The sequence below is a fragment of the Carassius carassius genome, chromosome 31, assembly GCF_963082965.1.
Source record: "Carassius carassius chromosome 31, fCarCar2.1, whole genome shotgun sequence".
Taxonomy (NCBI): Eukaryota; Metazoa; Chordata; class Actinopteri; order Cypriniformes; family Cyprinidae; genus Carassius; species Carassius carassius.
The window spans coordinates 6,748,549-6,766,246 of NC_081785.1; the positions used below are offsets into that span (position 1 = coordinate 6,748,549).

The 17,698-nt window shown below is 35.2% G+C and overlaps 1 protein-coding gene and 1 long non-coding RNA gene across 2 annotated transcripts in view; both read right to left on the reverse strand.

Moving 5' to 3' along the window:
- Positions 1–14,338, reverse strand: part of LOC132111438 (uncharacterized) — a 61,982-nt gene extending 47,644 nt beyond the window's left edge. Inside the window, exon 1 of the long non-coding RNA XR_009424806.1 lies at positions 14,218–14,338. This is a non-coding gene — a long non-coding RNA (uncharacterized LOC132111438). The remainder of the gene's footprint in view (positions 1–14,217) is intronic.
- Positions 14,339–16,680: 2,342 nt separating this feature from the next.
- LOC132111432 (SRA stem-loop-interacting RNA-binding protein, mitochondrial-like) lies at positions 16,681–17,607 on the reverse strand. Its single transcript, XM_059518724.1, has 4 exons — positions 17,500–17,607; positions 17,248–17,306; positions 17,058–17,165; positions 16,681–16,954 (listed from the first exon to the last, which is right to left on the reverse strand). The coding sequence occupies exons 1-4, from the start codon at positions 17,570–17,572 to the stop codon at positions 16,886–16,888; spliced, it is 309 nt and encodes a 102-aa protein (XP_059374707.1). The 5' UTR covers positions 17,573–17,607; the 3' UTR covers positions 16,681–16,885.
- Positions 17,608–17,698: the final 91 nt, after the last annotated feature.

Below are 17,698 nucleotides of genomic sequence, written 5' to 3' on the forward strand. Positions count from 1 at the left end.
GACAGAAAAATCAAGTATTTATGTAGGCTGCTTGAATTGAGGCTGTCAGCATTCCTACAGACCCTGGTCATGATTGAATGAAAATGTTAAACGCCTCAATTTCTCCCGTCATATTCCCAGAGGGATTCCAATTTATTTTTTACATTTTTTTCCAGAACGCCACTGTGAGAATGCCTTGAAGGACTTAGGTTATGTATACCCACATTTACATGTGCCCCTCAGAAGTGTTTGTTCTTTTCACACTTTCAACATACTTGCATATCAAAGACAAACTTCAATGTGACAGCAGAGGGCTTTTAGCCAGTGCTGCCATCTAGTGCATGCAATGTTAATTACAATCCAAATTATACAAAAATCCAAAAACACATATTTTAAGTGCCTACCTGACTCAATATAAAAAGGCCTAAGATAAATAACTCTAAATTCAGATTTATACATTTATAAATCATGCAAAATTAACTTATAAAATAGCAAGGTAGCCTAACTAATGCACTTCAGCATCTCAGTCTCCCAATGTTTATGCCTCCATAGACACACCATAGTGAACATAAGACACTGAAAAGCAATGTTTCATTATGGTACATCCATCAATGTGTTGTTATGTAATACAGAATTATACAACCAGTCTACAGGTTACACACAGTATATACTTTGAAGGAGGAAAAGTAACTGTAGGTATATGAACTGGCTAGTATCCTTTCTGCTTGTAATTCATTATATATATATATATATATATATATATATATAAGCAATATCACACATGTAGATATGTTATAAGTATATAAGAAATTTCTTGTGCAGAACTACTTCCTTCCGCCACAGATTCAAATCTCAGTTTGACAGTTTAACAGCTGAGCTCAAGATCTGTTACTAATTCAAAAATGTCACTTCATAACTAGTAACAAAGGAATGTTGAGCTGCTTCACTGAAAGCTTATTGTATCACTGTATTAAAAGTTATCTGTATTATATGTAGAGTATTATAAGAGAGATTGACTAAGCAAGTGCGATTACAGCATTCATTCTTCAGTTCAATCTCATATTCACAATAAAACATTAGTCTGAATATCCGCTGAGGAAAGTGATATCTTTGTCCTACTATCCTGTCATCGGTTAAGGGTGATTTCCGATGACAGCGCTGATCAGTGCATTTGTTAACTGCGTCTTACAAGCTGTTTTTAAAAGTAAAAATAACTTCAGTTTCAGTCTCTTTCAATATAACAATCTTTACTGCTGAATCGTAAAACAGTCTCTTGTCACCATCTAATGGCGGAACAATGTCACAAAAATCACCATCACAAACACATACTGTTTCCCAATACTAAAGTGGTAAAACATTTTATTAGCAGTGCAAAAGGTTGTGGGTTCAATTCCCAGGGAACACACATACTGGTAATAAAAAAATTAAAAAAACGTGTAGCCAGATTGCACGGAAAGTCGCTTTGGATAAAAGCATCTGCTAAATGCATAAATGTAAACGTAAATACTATTAAGAATATAAACTAATATTTATTGAATAATAAACAACAACAACAGCCATCATAAAAGTTGCTAGACAATTCAGTCAAAAGCGATGAATGGCCTCTGATGCCATGGAGCTCACATCTCTGAAAACGTCAATGCAAATTTTAAAATAGACGACGTTATCTTTATTAACAAACCACATATTTGATGTCTAAACAAGTACATTCTCAAATAAAAATAACTCTTAAAACTACATAAAGTGACTGGGCAAATCGCTAGTAATCAAAACAGAATATTTTAAGCTTGCGGCGCAGCGTCACACGACAACTGTCGCATCCGGAGTAGACACGATGTAATGAAGGCTGAAATCTCTGTGTGTCTGTCTGTCTGGTTGCATTTTTATTATGTCAAGAACCATTCATCCAATCGACTATACACTTGGCGGGTGTGTTGCTGCAGACCCAAGGAAGTGTTGTGTAGCATTTTGGCGCAGTATGGACATGCAACATATTCAGAATGAATAAACTTTTAATAAACTACAGAACAGCACGATCCAAAATAGATAAGAAAACACACAGGTCTGTTAAGAGCAACACTTTTAATATAGACAAATTGTTATTAGGATGAGTGATACAAACCGTGAAAAGCAGTTTCTGTAGCGATACCAGTACAATATCTCACGGTTTACAACCAATCAGATTTGAGAACCAGAACGAACTGTTTTGTGTGTGTGTGTGTGTGTGTGTGTGTGTGTGTGTGTGTGTGTATATATATATAAATCCTAAATCAACACAATATGTGCATTAATGTGCAAGGACTCAAATACTTGCCTAACCATAAAGCCATGTTCTAGAATTTGATATGTGTGGCCAATCTAGCATAGTCTATTTAATAATTTTAAAATCTTCAATGCAACTTCATAACTTAATTCCTCGAAATCCTCAGCATATGCATTTGCATGACACGTTCCACTGGTAACGAGAATCAGATGATGTGAATACAGCCTTAAATATGTTTACAATTCCTTCACCCTTAATGGCACAGCTGAGAAACTCCTAAAATCAACACTGTTTGTCCTCAATCCATCGACACATTCTCTCACCGTCTGCTCGTTAGATTCATTTTGAAAAGATGAGTACAATGCAACATCTGTGTGACTTCTGGCACGCTCTCCACCATTTCCTGACAGTGAATCAGCAACTGATGGCGGCACAGTCATAAATGAAATGCACCACTCTCCCCCCAGCAGCAGCCATCAGCTCCCACATTATCTGATCATTTGTAGCACTATTGAACACATCATCTTCCTGAATCTCATGCTTGTCACAAAGTACAAGGATGTCAATTTGTTACCATGTGCCCGTAATGGTGGTCTAGGCAGATCGTTCTATGCAGTTACTCCAGGGAGAGTTCCAGCAAACCCATCTGAAGTCTATGTAAATATGGCTCATATAAATGGTCAGTGTTGGGGCAGCTAAGCTAAAGCAGTAAGCAGTAAAGTAAGTGCTATCATTTTTATTTTGATTCTTACTCCAAATTTTGTGTCACACGTCACGTCTATAGATATTCTGTATCTTTGTTTCACCAAGGCTACATCAACTACCACAACGAAGTAATGAGTAGAACAATACAACATTTGTAAATTAATGTATTTTATTTTAATTCCTCCCTATGACACAACTCAGCTCCATAGAGTCAGAACAGAAATACTTGTTCAAAACAAGTATAAATAATATATACAGTAGAGTAGCAATGCCAAGGTTCTGGGTTCAATTCCCAGGGAACATATGAACTGATTTAAAAAGTTTACCTTGAATGCAGTACAAGTCACACAGGATAAAGGAATCTGCCAAATGAATGAATATAAATATACAATTAAATTATGCAATTAGAGAATTTATCTAGCTCAAAAATGAAAGACATTTTAGTGACATCATAAAAAAAAAATCTACAAATCTGAATCAAAAACAGTGACTTAAAAGTACTTAAACCATCATTTAAAAAAAACTGCTGCTTTTTAAGTAGACAATATCTTTATAAATAATCAGATGAGATATATCTTGATTCTTAATGAAAGCTAAAAAACAGACAATAATAATGCCAATTAAAACATTTAAACTATATGGCCTAATAAAATTAAACTTATAAAAATAAAACAACAACAATAATTTTTCATAGTTGTTAAACCATTTTTAAATAATCTAAAGAACCTTTTTCAACTATGAAGAACCTTTTGTGCAGTGGAAAAGTTCCGTGGATGTTAAAGGTTTACGGTTATAAGTTAATTCATTAGTATAAGAGATCATGCTCAAAATCTATTAAAAAGAGATTACAGAGCACAAAACATCTTATCTTGCAGTTGAAGTACCTGTGCAGCAAAAACAGACACTTACATAACCTTGAAAGACTTCTCAGAACAGATGTAGATAATGTTGTTTACAACTTACAGGCAAAGTGAAAGCTAATTGGTTGCTGGAACATGAAACATGGCCTACGTAAGACTGGATAAGCTCTTTCCCTGTGGCTGTAGACAACAGGGGCGAAGTGAAATATATTTGTTATGATTCCACTGGAACTGGGATGTTTTGAAGGGAAGAATTAAAATAGAATGCATTATTTTGCATGTGTTGTATTGTTCTGCTCATTACTTAGTCATGATGTAGCCTGGGGGAAATAAACACGCACGAAATCTGTGGGCCTGTGATGCAAAATTTGTAAGAATTTAAAAATAAATAAAACTCACAGCATTTTGACTCAGTCTTACTCAAAGTGCAGCTATTTTCACATGAGTGTCCATCTGGTGTGCACTCCCTTTTATTGACAGCTCATTTGGCGCCCCATTACAACTGATTCTGCTTTCCCCAGCCTACATCTGCCGTTCTGGCTGTTGTTTTGTATTTTTCACCACTTTGTCTTCTTTGATGAAGCCATTTTAGCTTGCTGTTTGATTTTCTACACTTAGAGTTGAGTGACATTGGGAAAACGGATAGAAATTTCAGCTTTTTTGGTGGCCTGGAAAAACTCCTAGTAGGAAGTAAGAAGCCATTTGGAACATACCTTTATCCGAAGTAACAGTCCCCCTTGAAGCAAACTGGGATTAATTGCTCAAGAACACAATGATGATGGTTCAGGTAAGGGCCTATGATTTCTACAATGCTGAAAACACGGACGCAATCCCAGAATCCAGTTATGAAAAATGATATTTAGTTTGTATGTTTTTTGTGTCTCTGTGGGAATGACCGGAAGAGTTTTGTCTACAACACAAACTCATGATGTCTGCTAGCGTATGGTGTTTGCAGCAGAACTTAATCTCAGTGCTGCTCTGAGAGTTCACTTCATGAGCATTTCACCATTTTCATTTTCATAAAACTACTGTTACATATACACACAGAAACTCAAAGGTTGCCAAATTAAAGGTCTAGTTGAAAAATTATGATTAAAATATATTACTATTGAACAGTAGTATTTTTCCAAGTAATAATAATAATACAGTTAAAACAATAAACATTATCATACAAAATCAACCAATTTTTCTAACATGTTTTCATTTGTGCAGCACTTTGCCAAAAAATAATTGAATCAAATTCATTTGATAATATTTAAAAAGATTCTGAAATCTTTCAGTCAAGAACTGTTTAGACATCTTTTTTTATTTAACTTTAATTCATAGCCTACATTAAAACAGAATACAGGAAATAACAGAATTATAAGGAAAAATAAAGGAATTTGCAAAAATAAATGAATGAATTAACTAATTAATTTAACCAGATTTCATAGGGCCCTTTTCACAAATCGCTTCATGCGGGGTTCAAACCAGCAAACCTATTCTATTTACTTACTATTCAGGATTCACCCCTTCAACTGTTACGTTAAAATCAACATTCCACGTCATAAAGCTTTTGAAACGACTGGCTTCTCTTCTATTTCAGCAAACTAAAGATGTGGTCGTAAAAGCGTAATCGAATAGTTAACCAAGCCTTTCATTCAGTTCCTTTAGTCTGTCCTCTCTGACATTGCAACCCCTCCCATGTCTCCTCCTGTAACGCCTGCACTTGTCAGCATGTCCACGATGATCTGATATGCATTATTCATTAGGGCTAAGTAAGCTACATTTAATTTCCAAATCAGCTGCTCACATTCCCTTTAATGATATGCTAATAGCTAAGGAGACTCAATTCCCTTAGCAGCAGTCCCTCAGACTGGGAAAGTGTTTAGGATTGCATAATCATGTCACGATAAGCGTCGCATTAGCCTTTATGTTTTCCTGTCTGCTGTGTCCTGTTCTATCTCAGTCAGCAGAGTTAGCAGAACAATTATCTCTTGAAAACATGAGGTCTGCTAGTGCACATGCATATATGTGCAGAGCTAAGAGTTTTTTTATTAGCTTATAGGTATTAAGCTTCAGGAAAACACACTTTGTACGGCAAATATATCTTGCTTTAAAGCGAATGGAAGCTTGTAATTCACAGGCTAATTTACCAGCCCCCCCCTTTACTTCTGGAACTGAATGTTACTAAAGCTAGGACAGAAAATGATGATTGATTGATGATTAAGAACCCAGAGAGAGAAAAGAAACAGGATTGGAAAACAACACAGGTAAGATTCAAACTAAATTTGATAATATAGTGTTAACAATTGAATCCACAGTACATTTATTCCAGTCAGCAGTTTCCAAACTTACTAGTCCTTCTAACTTTCATAAGGGCAGAAATGAAGTTCCTAGGGTTTTCACTCAGAGCTAGGGAAATGAATATATGGCTCATCCATATGTTCAGTTTTCCCGGCCGCAGCAAACCTATGAACTGATGAGCACAGCATTGTTCCTCCATGTGTGCAATCCACTTCTGCATCCTTCATTTTCTCTCTATTTCCCAAAAGTAATTTCATTAGTTCAGATCTGGGGATGATGAATGGCACCTGTTGCACTTTGCAAGATACTTTCTTAATTTTTTATAATGAACTGCCCAAAAACCTTTGTTACTATCGTCCTCTGATGCAAATGTTTGCAACAAATGGAATATGATGCCGATTTATTACTTTAACGCATCAAGCACAGAAACGGGTCTTCGCATCCTCAAGTGACCTTTAATGACAACTAACCAAGTCGATGGAAGTGCAAGTCACAATTTCAAGCTAAATCAAAGAGGAAATCATGACCATCGGTGTTTACAAAATCAATTTTATGCTAACTTCAAACCCTGGCTCATTTGCATGTCCGCAGCAGCCCATCTTCCTGGCTGCGATGAAAATACAGTATCGGTGCAACCTAAAAAACGATGATTAATTAGACGTCTTAGAGCACGCCTGAGCTAATGATAATCCGAAGGCGAAAATCTGAGATGACCTTCAGAGAGTACCTGCACATTAATCATCCAGTGATATGGCCAGCATTTCATTACCGGCCCCGCTATGATAGGTGCTTTGCTACACGCCTGTGATCAATTACATTATCACGATTAACATGGTAGTCCAGGTTGGTGGCGGAGCAGAGAGACTTGTGGGTTAGAATGTGGTGTAACAGGTGGCCTTGTCAATAAGGCTGTGAGCCCAAACACACACATTGCATAAAACTGTTATACTGAAGTGCAAAGAATCACATTTATGGACTTGCCAGAAACCAGTCACTCCTTCAGGAGAATAAAAAAAATTATTATAGCACCTCAGCCACATTCTGTTAGAGTGGCTGTTTCTGATTTTGTTAAAGTCTCTGCCAACAAATACTGCAGGCTTGTTTTTCTCTCCAATACTAAAAGCCAAGATGCTGACTTACTTGGAACAACATCCTATGTTAGGAACAGATTAATCATTTAGACAAGGAGGAAGGGAATGGTTCTAGAGTGAAAGTGAAAAGAAGGGAAGTGGGAAAAGAGTGCTTTCTCAAATCAACATGTGAGGGTTTTCCCTTAAAAGAATGAGCCAAGCCAAACTCAATCCAAATTCCATTTTTCCCACAATCAGATTACTGTCGATTCTCTTTCTTGCAGCTCACTAGAATCAGGAAGTCTCGGCTGCAGCGCAGCAAACATCAATGTGGTGCCACTTCTGAGTTTTTTTTTTAATGTTCAAGGATAGATCACAGAGTCTGACCCAAAGCACACCCCCAACATCCCGCTTTTTTTGAGTAACTGGACCCCCGGGGCCAGCTGGAGACCAGGTTTGAGAACTAACTGTTTCAGTAACCTTATCAATGTAGTCTTTAGCAAAGATAACATGATGGCAATGACAGAAAATCTCCACCAATGTCCTTTCTGCTTCTGTGAGCTATAGCTGTTCTAACCCTGTAATCAGTCTCTTAGACCCTGGTAGCGCTCCGCTTCAGCAGGAGGGTCACGAGGAGGGCGTTTCAGCTTCTCTGGGAGAAGTCGTGTGGAATAAGCCCTCGCTGAAGTCTAATCTGCTGTGCAAATGCTCCGTGAGGGCTGGTCAAGGGCTTTGAGACCTCTGCAAACTATCATACTTGTACACACATAAAAAAACTGTGAATACAAGTGAAACACACAAAGATGCACATACGCAAACAAAATACCACCAACAACAGAAAATTAACCTATAAATAAATCATTGTTCAGACAAACTGAATAGAGGATAATGTTCAGTCATCCTTAAGTGAAAAATTGCAGTGATCTGCCTTTTGCCAAACAGACCAGAAAAATAATTATCTAGTTTGAACAACTGGCTATCATATAAACCAGGCCATATTACCTCAACCAGGTAACCCATTATGGGTATAATTTATATATTATAGGCATGGACAATATTATCTGAACATTATCGGAATTAGTTACCCCTGCATCTGTCTGAAAAAAAAAATTATGCAGTGATTGAATTTTAGTTATTTTCAAAGCTTTCAATGTATTAATGTTTATTTGTTTATAATCTCTGCACAGGATATTTGGTGTTATTTTCAAACAAAAGGAAATATATTGGTATCGGCATTGGCTATCGGCCAAAATTAGTTAAAAAATATTGACAAAAATCCAATATCGTGCATCTCTATTATTTAATTTACAGATTAAAATCATAAGTATGTCAACGCTGTATGCACATGCTCAGTATCAACACAATGTTTATGGGAGAAATAATTTAATTCACCAATTTAACTGATTGACCAAAAATGCATTTTGAAAATATACAGAAATAAAAGCAAAAGCAATGCAAATGTTTAAAGCAAAATTCAACAATGCAAATGTGCAGCTTTTTACCTTTCTGGTTCATATCATCCTATAATCAGTAAAAAATAAAAAAATAAAAAATCAACTCAAAGTCATTTGCATTTTTTGCTGCATTTTTTCTCATCATTTTTCTTTAAGTATTGTTTTATCCCAAAATGGTCATGACACACCAGTTCAGAACCACTCATTTACAGAGTGGATTCTGACACATTTCAACACTTCGACATTAAATTTATGATAGTGACACAATGATTCACATCAGACTGTTCAGAGGGTAATCGGTCAACCACGATAGGACACATATCCTCTACTCAATAAAGACCCCAAACAGGGAAGGAGATCAGGGTAGACTATCTAAAATATTTTCTGAGCAATGGGTAGAAAAAGTGCATTTTACAGCAGAGCCTCTCTACGCCAGGGAAAACAGATTACATCCGTTTGTGCTCTGATGCCCGTCTGACAGCGGCAGCGCCTGGTACACCTGCCCTCCAACTTTGAGTGCATGCATTATTCAGCATCACTACAGCTCTGCGTGTCACCGGTGTTGTCGTCTAAAACTGCGGGCGTCCATGTGCCGTAATCAAAGCAGGGCAGAGAGCAGCTTGTCTAGCTGTGATATCCTGCAGTTCCTACATGATAGATTTTGAGAGACTTGGAGGGGAGGGAGGTGGCTCTAGTTTCCAGAATTCACATTCAGTTTTGTGGTTCAGGTACTATAATTGCTGCTGGAAGTCATTTTAAACTCCAACTGCAGAGTGTAAATAAATATTAATAATAATAAAAACATTAATAAGTAAACAAATCAACTCAAAAAATTAAAAATTTAACATTAAAAGTTAATGTCTATTTAAGTAGCTATTATGTGATATTATATGTTTAACTGCATATTATTATTTTTTTTGGTAAATTGGTTATGAAGTTCAGAGCCACTCATTTATCAATTTGAAAGTGAAGTGAAGTGACATTCAGCCAAGTACGGTGACCCATACTAAGAATTTGTGCTCTGCATTTAACCCATCCGAAATGCACACACACAGAGCAGTGAACACACACACACACACCCGGAGCAGTGGGCAGCCATTTATGCTGCGGCGCCCGGGGAGCAGTTGGGGGTTCGATGCCTTGCTCAAGGGCACCTAAGTCGTGGTATTGAAGGTGGAGAGAGAACTGTACATGCACTCCCCCCACCCACAATTCCTGCCGGCCCAGGACTCGAACTCACAACCTTTCGATTGGGAGTCCGACTCTCTAACCATTAGGCCACGACTTCCCTAAAAATGAAATTTAATTCATAAATGAGTTAATATTTTACTTTACTTAATAAACATAATTAATAAAAATTATAATAGATTATAAATATCCACTATCAATAATATTAAATGTTTAATTAAAGACTTAAATTAAGAAATTGTATGCAATCGGCATTGTCTGAGACCAATAAAAATTATGAACTCATAAAAAGAAATGTCCCTCTGTTTGTCAGCATGGATTTATACATAAATTTATTGAGTGAATTCATGTCCATCATTAAAAACATTTGTTAGCTGAAACAAATTATCAAATGCCATTTTAATTAGTTTTAAATTAAATTTTAATGAACCACTTACAAGTGCCAACTCTTTAAATGGCTCCTCTACTTAAAAAAGGAAAAAAATGGAAACAGCATCTGCAACTAAAAAATGTATTATAAAAGTTAGAAATCAGGTATGGCACTGCAGGCTGCAGTTTGGGTGACGCCGATGTTTTCCGGTGGTCTTCCCAAAAGCAGGTAACAGATGTAAACTATCTCATCTGGCTCTCCCTTCTGGGCTTCATTCAATGGAGCCACACTGACATTGCAAAGAAAAGTGTTTTCCTTACTATTTATAGAATACATTATCAGAAGACATCAGCTATTAAAAGGGCCAAAAGCATCTATATAAGAAACACCAACTGTGACCCCCTGTGATTTCTCGCTCCCCAGGAATACTTTTTAAGTAGTCCATTTTTCCACCTTTGAATGCATGCAAATCTATCATGCAATATCCAACAGCAAAGATTATATGACAGAAGCTCATGGACTCAATGGTCAAAATATCTGTCAAATCGCATTGTTAAAAGACCAAACTGATTGCTGTAAACATAAGCATAAAGGCTTATGTTGAATGATATGGAAATAAATCAAATTAAATATTAAACTTTAAAGCCACTTTTCATCTATTTAATGTTTACTCATTTGTCACAATAATCCTTTTTTTAATTATATAAACATTCTTAAAACCGATCATATTTGAATGTACTTTAATGATCTGTTCAGCTGAACTTGTTAAATTATTTATTCTGTTTAATGAGCTGTTCAACATGGCATAGAATCAAACATTATCAAAATGTAACAACCTCCTCAAGCCCTATTTTTCAACTCATCAATATATATATATATATATATATTTTTTTTTTTTTTTTTTTTTTTTTTTTTTCACAATCTACTCAATTCTATTATAGGCAAAGCAAGGCATGGCAAGTTTATTTATATAGCACATTTCATAAACAATGGTAATTCAATGTGCTTTACATAATATAAAATATAATAATAATAATAATAAAACAAGGAATTCAAAAACTTTGAAAATAATAAAAAATTAACAGTTAGGAATAGAAAATGATTATATATCAAATATAGTGCAATCAGTTCGGACATTGCACTGTGCTCGGTCAATAAATGCAAAGCTAAACAGATGAGTTTTGATTAGTAAAAAATCTAAAAATCATTGATATTACTAATCAATTGAACAAAATCTTTGTAACAACAAAAGTAGCATCCTCAACATAACACTATTTATATCACTATTTATTTGCCATTTCACTTTAAAACACACTTCAATGCAAAGTTTTGGGGTCTGTAGGGTTTTTTAAGATGTCTCATATATTTATTTGATTGAAAATACAGTAAAAACAGTCATTTTGTGAAATATTATTTAAGTTTATCAACAATAGACCAGTCTTTAGTGTCACATGATCCTTCTAATATGCTGATTGAATGCTAAATAAATATTTATTATCATTATCAATGTTTAAAACAGTTCAATTTTATTTCATGTATCCTTGCTGAAAAAAAAAAGTATTAATTTCTTAAAAAAAAATTAAACGGCCATTCATGTTAACATGGTTATTATAAAATGCAAAAAGTAAATCTGTCTAGAATCTCAGCAATCATTACGTCACATAACAGTGAGTAGTGATTTAATAGCTGAGATGGAAAGCACTTGGTAGGCACAAAGAGCAGGTGGTCTGGTCTGCAGAGAGTAGAGGCATGGTTAACTGCGTGAAACGCCCCTCATTACATGAGTCACACGCTGTGGCCATTACAGAGCCACAACACCTGGGAGCTCCCCCATGATCCCTTGCACTGTTCTCATGGAGCAATGAGACATGCTCGTTCTGGAAAACATCCACTTCCTACCAAAAACCCTCCTCCCTCACAAATTTTAGAGCTGAAACATGAAAATGTGCAAATGTGGTGATCCCAAACTACAAGTACATCTCATTCCACTCTCTAGTTCCCTGTAATTTGAATTAGTAAATTATAAACATGAATCCGAAACACTAGCCAGAAACTTGATCCACTAAACACTGATGATTCAATTACCTGCAACATGATTATGAGGTTATGCATTAAAATGTAGTTTGGTATTTATTAATACAGATAACAATCTGTTTGGTATAATTTATTCAAAAGTGTGAAAAAATGCCAAAAAGTTCAACAATATCTCCACAGTTATTAAAATGCATACACAAAAGTGATATTGTGTGCCACAGTGTTATTTTGTTACAATGATGTGTCAATTCAATAACTATGGTTTTGTCACGGTACTCCATGATAATGCAAAATATACAGTGGTTTTACTATGGCATATGTCCTAATTATTGTGCTATGGTAAATATTCGGAAAAACATGGTATTACCATAGTATCATATCCAAAAAAACATGGTAATATCAAAGTAGATAAACACCCCCACCCTACCCCAAACATGTTTAGGTCTTCACTATTTCAGAATTGTAAACCTGTTAATTTGTACAACTGTCCAGAATGCAGAAAAACAGTAACTGGAACAAAAAAAAAATCTAAGTAAGAATGATCCGAAACAACCTGAGATCAGTGAACCGAATCGCCCAGTGAGAGAACAATTAGAAGCCAAATGTCTCCTCTATATTAAATCAGGGGCCTGCATTAATTCTAATCAGTGTGTGTAGCCAGGCTTGACTGCGGGCCCCGAGGGGGAAAGAGAACAGCACCCTATCCTCCGCAGCCGGGCCTGACAGAGAGTGCATCTGGCTCGGACCCTGCTCTTCAGGGTTCAGCGCTACCCTCCAGTGGCTCCCATCAGCGCTCAGACTCACACACACAGGTGAGAGACTGCAACCTTTCCCTATTCCAGCTGTTTAACTGTACCTGACGGAGCTGTTCAAATGGCCTTTAGACGCAGGGGTGGAAATGGCAGAAGAATTATTGCCTGGCATTTGCAGCTGTGATCCTACAAACAGCAAAGCAGATTGTTAAGAGGGGTTTAAAAAAATATATATATTTATTTAATGGTGTGTTTTGAAAAAACGATCGATGCATCAGTAATGAGACTTCATGTTGATCATTGACTTCATGCCATCATATTAGATTGAGAAATGAGCTGGCTTGGATGACATTTATTAAAATATGATTGCTTGTAAGATTGCATGTACACACACACAATATATACGTGAACCTGGACCACAAAACCAGTAATAAGTCGCTGGGGTATATTTGCAGCAATAGCCAAAAATACATTGTATGGGTCAAAATTATTGATTTTTCTTTTATGCCAAAAAAACATTAGGACATTAAGTAAAGATCCTGTTCCAAGAAGATATTTTGAAAATATCCTACTATTAATACTTAACTTTAATTAAGTTAAAAAGGCAGTTTTCTCAATATTTAGATTTTTTTGCACCATCAGATTCCAGATTTTCAAATACAGTAGTTGTATCTCGGCCAAATATTGTGCGATCCTAATAAACCATACATCAATGGAAAGTTTATTGATTTAACTTTCAAATGATGTATAAAACTGAATTTCCATAAATTGAACCTTATGACTGGTTTTGTGGTCCAGTGTAAGATTGTGATTTAAAATTATGAAGCCTGCAACAAAAAATTCTTATGGGTGAGTGGAATATTACAATAAATGTTCCTGAAATGCACTCTGCTTATATCATCATATACCCATACATATAGTGGCTCCTGAAACAATGCAAGTTGTTCAGGCCTTTTCTGGATATCTTGGTAGCAAACCAAGCAAATCATAGAAGCAGCACATATTTAGTGCACTATATGGCAAAAGTACTCCATCTCTACAAAAATCATTTTACAGAACCACAATATTCCTTTCTTGAAATAAGGATTTTCAAGAAAAATGTCAATGTCAGAGCAGGGACCCATACTTTTCTGGCTACTCTCCACTTTCCTATAACATAAGTGCAAAAGCCCCAAAAAATTAAATTAAAATGAAAACCGTCCACACAGCAGATATTACTAGATATAACCTATCACCATCAAGACAAAAAGTTTTACCTTTGATTTGACAGCCCAGTACTACTCTGTCGTCTGTCCCATATTGGACATGTCTGAGAGTGGTGAGGTAGTCATAACTGATGACAGCCGTCTGAAAACATTAATCTCTGAGACAAATAAAAGTGTGAATAACAATCTGCAACCTGAACACAGAACAAAACATTTAAAATGCACTGTATTTGTATTTTTTTTTTTATGTTTTTTTAAGTAATTCACTTGACTCACTGCGAATCAAATGCAATACTTTTTAAAATCATTTATAGAAAAGTTATTTAAAAATCAAACTGTTCATTTCTGTAAGTTAATACATCATAACTCTGATTCACAAATTCAAGTTATCACTCAGAAACACAAACATACTGTGAAAATCTAAACTTTTAAAATACTCTTAAATAAACCACCTGACAGCAACGTGTCAGATCTTAAAATCTTATCTTAATATGATTTTAATAATATGGAACTAAATGATTACCATGTTTATTTACTAAGGAAATAGCATGGTAACGTTACTCCAAGGTACTGCAAAATATTCAATGGTTTTACCTTGGTACATTTAAAAGAAAAAGAAGAAAACTGTGAATAAAAATCTGAACACTGGGCAGGACAATACATTTAAAACATGCTTCATTTGCATTTTACTTTTGATATTTTTTCACTACATAGTTTAGACAAAAGGAATCGAAACACGAGTGAAACGGTTTCATTCATAACATCAGTCTGTGTAGTGAAAGACACGGTCAGCTGATCACAAATAATGTTTATTACACAAGCGCTTGCGTAAAACTCAGAGAAAATATAACAAAATGACCGCCACCGTTTTATTGTATGATGTCTGAGTTAAAAACTGTGACTAATGGTGTATTTTCAGAAAATTACAGAACAGCTGACTGATTTACCTTCATTGGTTGTCATCCGCTATCCTGCGTATCTGTAGACAGCAGACAACGCAAAGTGCGTGGCGCGCAATGCATCGTGGTTATTGTAGTTTACAATTATATACAATCGATGAAAATACCATAGACTGTGTAAAAACAATACTCATATATGCCATTTAAAAATTTAATTAAACATAAATATTAAAATATGAAATATTTCAAGCTGTTAATCTATTTTCCAGCATGTATTCCATGTAAGAAACTAACACAGCTGTGATTTATTTTCATAAACAAATACATTCTCATGGTTGAAACTTAATTTTAAAAATTTTCAGGTAAGTACCACAACATTAAATTATGGTATTTAAATGAAATGATATGACTGAGCAGATGTTCACAGCAAAAAAAAAAAAAAAAAATTCAACCACATTTTTCTTACAGGGAACCTCAGGCAACAGATCTATTTTAAAAGGTAAACACATTATATACAGTGTTTCTTTCAGGTGAAAAGGACAGGACAGGGTGATGGAGTGTGACAAGATTTAAGATGACATGAGCTCAGATAGATAATGTGACCGGAACATTAGCAAAGTCATCCTAGATGCAGCCTTGAATAACCTCTAAATAAATTAACAGCACTGATAAAAATGTCTCTTTGCATTTACATAACATAAGCTATACATAAAACACTCAAGTTATCACTCATCTATTACATGCAAAATAATAAGTAATTAAAGCTAGATTCCTGCTATTTCTGCACTGCTAGTGTCATCTAGTTAGCAGCAGAAGGACTAGAGAGAGAGAGAGAGAGAGGGAGAGAGAGAGAGAAAGATTTCATATGCAAAAGTGCTTTCTGAAATTTTCTTTGAAAATTTTAATTTTTATGAGGCTCCTATATTTATGTTCAGTTATTTTCCTTTATGACATAGAAAATTACCTTGCCATTTAAGTAGCAGTGTACTGAACCTAAACATATAGGAGCCTGCTAAAAATACTAATTTTAGAAGAACTTAAAAGCTTTTGCATCTGAAATCTTTATATATATATATATATATATATATGTGTGTGTGTGTGTGTGTGTGTCTTCAAACAACATTTGCAAACGCCTCTCTCATGCATCATGCCTCCTCCAACTAAAACATCACAAACACAGCTCTTAAGGGTCTATTAAAGTGAAGTCATGTCTCAACAAGTAAAAGTAGTCTACTGCCTTCAATAAAAGGTCCAACATATTAGGAATACTTTTAACTTGAAGTTTAGCTTGCCTGTGGAAAAGAAACTCTGCAACTTTGTTTTATAGATGAAACCCAAATTGATGAATTATATAAAATGTCTCTAGTTTGTAAAAACACTGTCAATCTTTACATTTTGTTTGAATGAGCCGTTTAAGGGGGGCGTGGTTGACTCTTAACTTTGATAAAGAATATCTCTTTGGATTTGAGACTTTAGTCTTCGAAACTTTACAGATCTTCTCCATGAACCAAGAGCTGAAATACACACCAAAAAACGAGTAGACGAACAAAGAAAAGCCATCTGTAGCCAACACATCAAATTACTTTCCAATCTTTTTTATTATTATTATTATTAGATTCACATTTCATTAAAAGTTTGATAAAAAACTAAAAAACTAAATAAAAAGAAAACAAAACAAAACAAACACTAGACAATACAATAATTAAAACTCATTAGGCTTCTGAAAAACAAGTGTGCCCAGTGAGGAGACATCCACAATAAATACAATTCTGTACTGAGGACACTTGATTCTTGAAATCAGATCATTTTTGATGTCCTCTTCAGATATCTTCTGCTTCTTTGTTTGATTTTTTTCCAGAAAACGGCTTTCTGTTTTTTTGCACTTGGAGCTGCATTTAAAGAAAAAAAGAAAATTAGATTTTTGATGCAGATGTTCAAATTACAGTGTTTACCAGATACATCTAATGGCAAATTCATCTAGTTCCTGCTTACCTTTGCTCCTTCAATGATGTGAGGATCCTTTTGTAATGCATTCTGCAGTCCTTCCTCAGTAGTAAACCCTATCCAGCAAAACCCTCTATGAAAACCTGTTTCTTTATCCTGTTAGACAAGAGAGAAATCATCTCAGCAATACAGGCTTTTAACAAGATGGAACATTAAATCTTAGTGTATTCTTACTTACAAATGGCAGTAGACACTTCTTCACCTGGCCAAACTGCCCAAAGTATTCTTTAACTTCCTCTGAAACCGGACAAAGTGCAATAACATACATAAGACAATTATCTGTTGTACATACTGTACAAAACATCATGTTCTATTCTATCAAAGATGCTTCGAAGTTAAGTAAGGATAATGACTTATTTAATTTACTTAAACTCTTAATATTAATTTGATCTGATCTAATACCATTGATTAAATGACATCTTCTACTTACTCGTTGCGATGGTCCATGGTACTTTTGACACAAATACTTCAAACACCTTCTTGCCTGCTGCTGTCGCCGCCATGTTTAGTCCTTGCGAATGAAGCTGACGGTGACCCCGACCACGTGACCAGAAGAAAAAAAATATTCCATTAATCTACACAATTTAGAAACTTTAAATATTGCATTAAGATACATTTTATGTTCATAA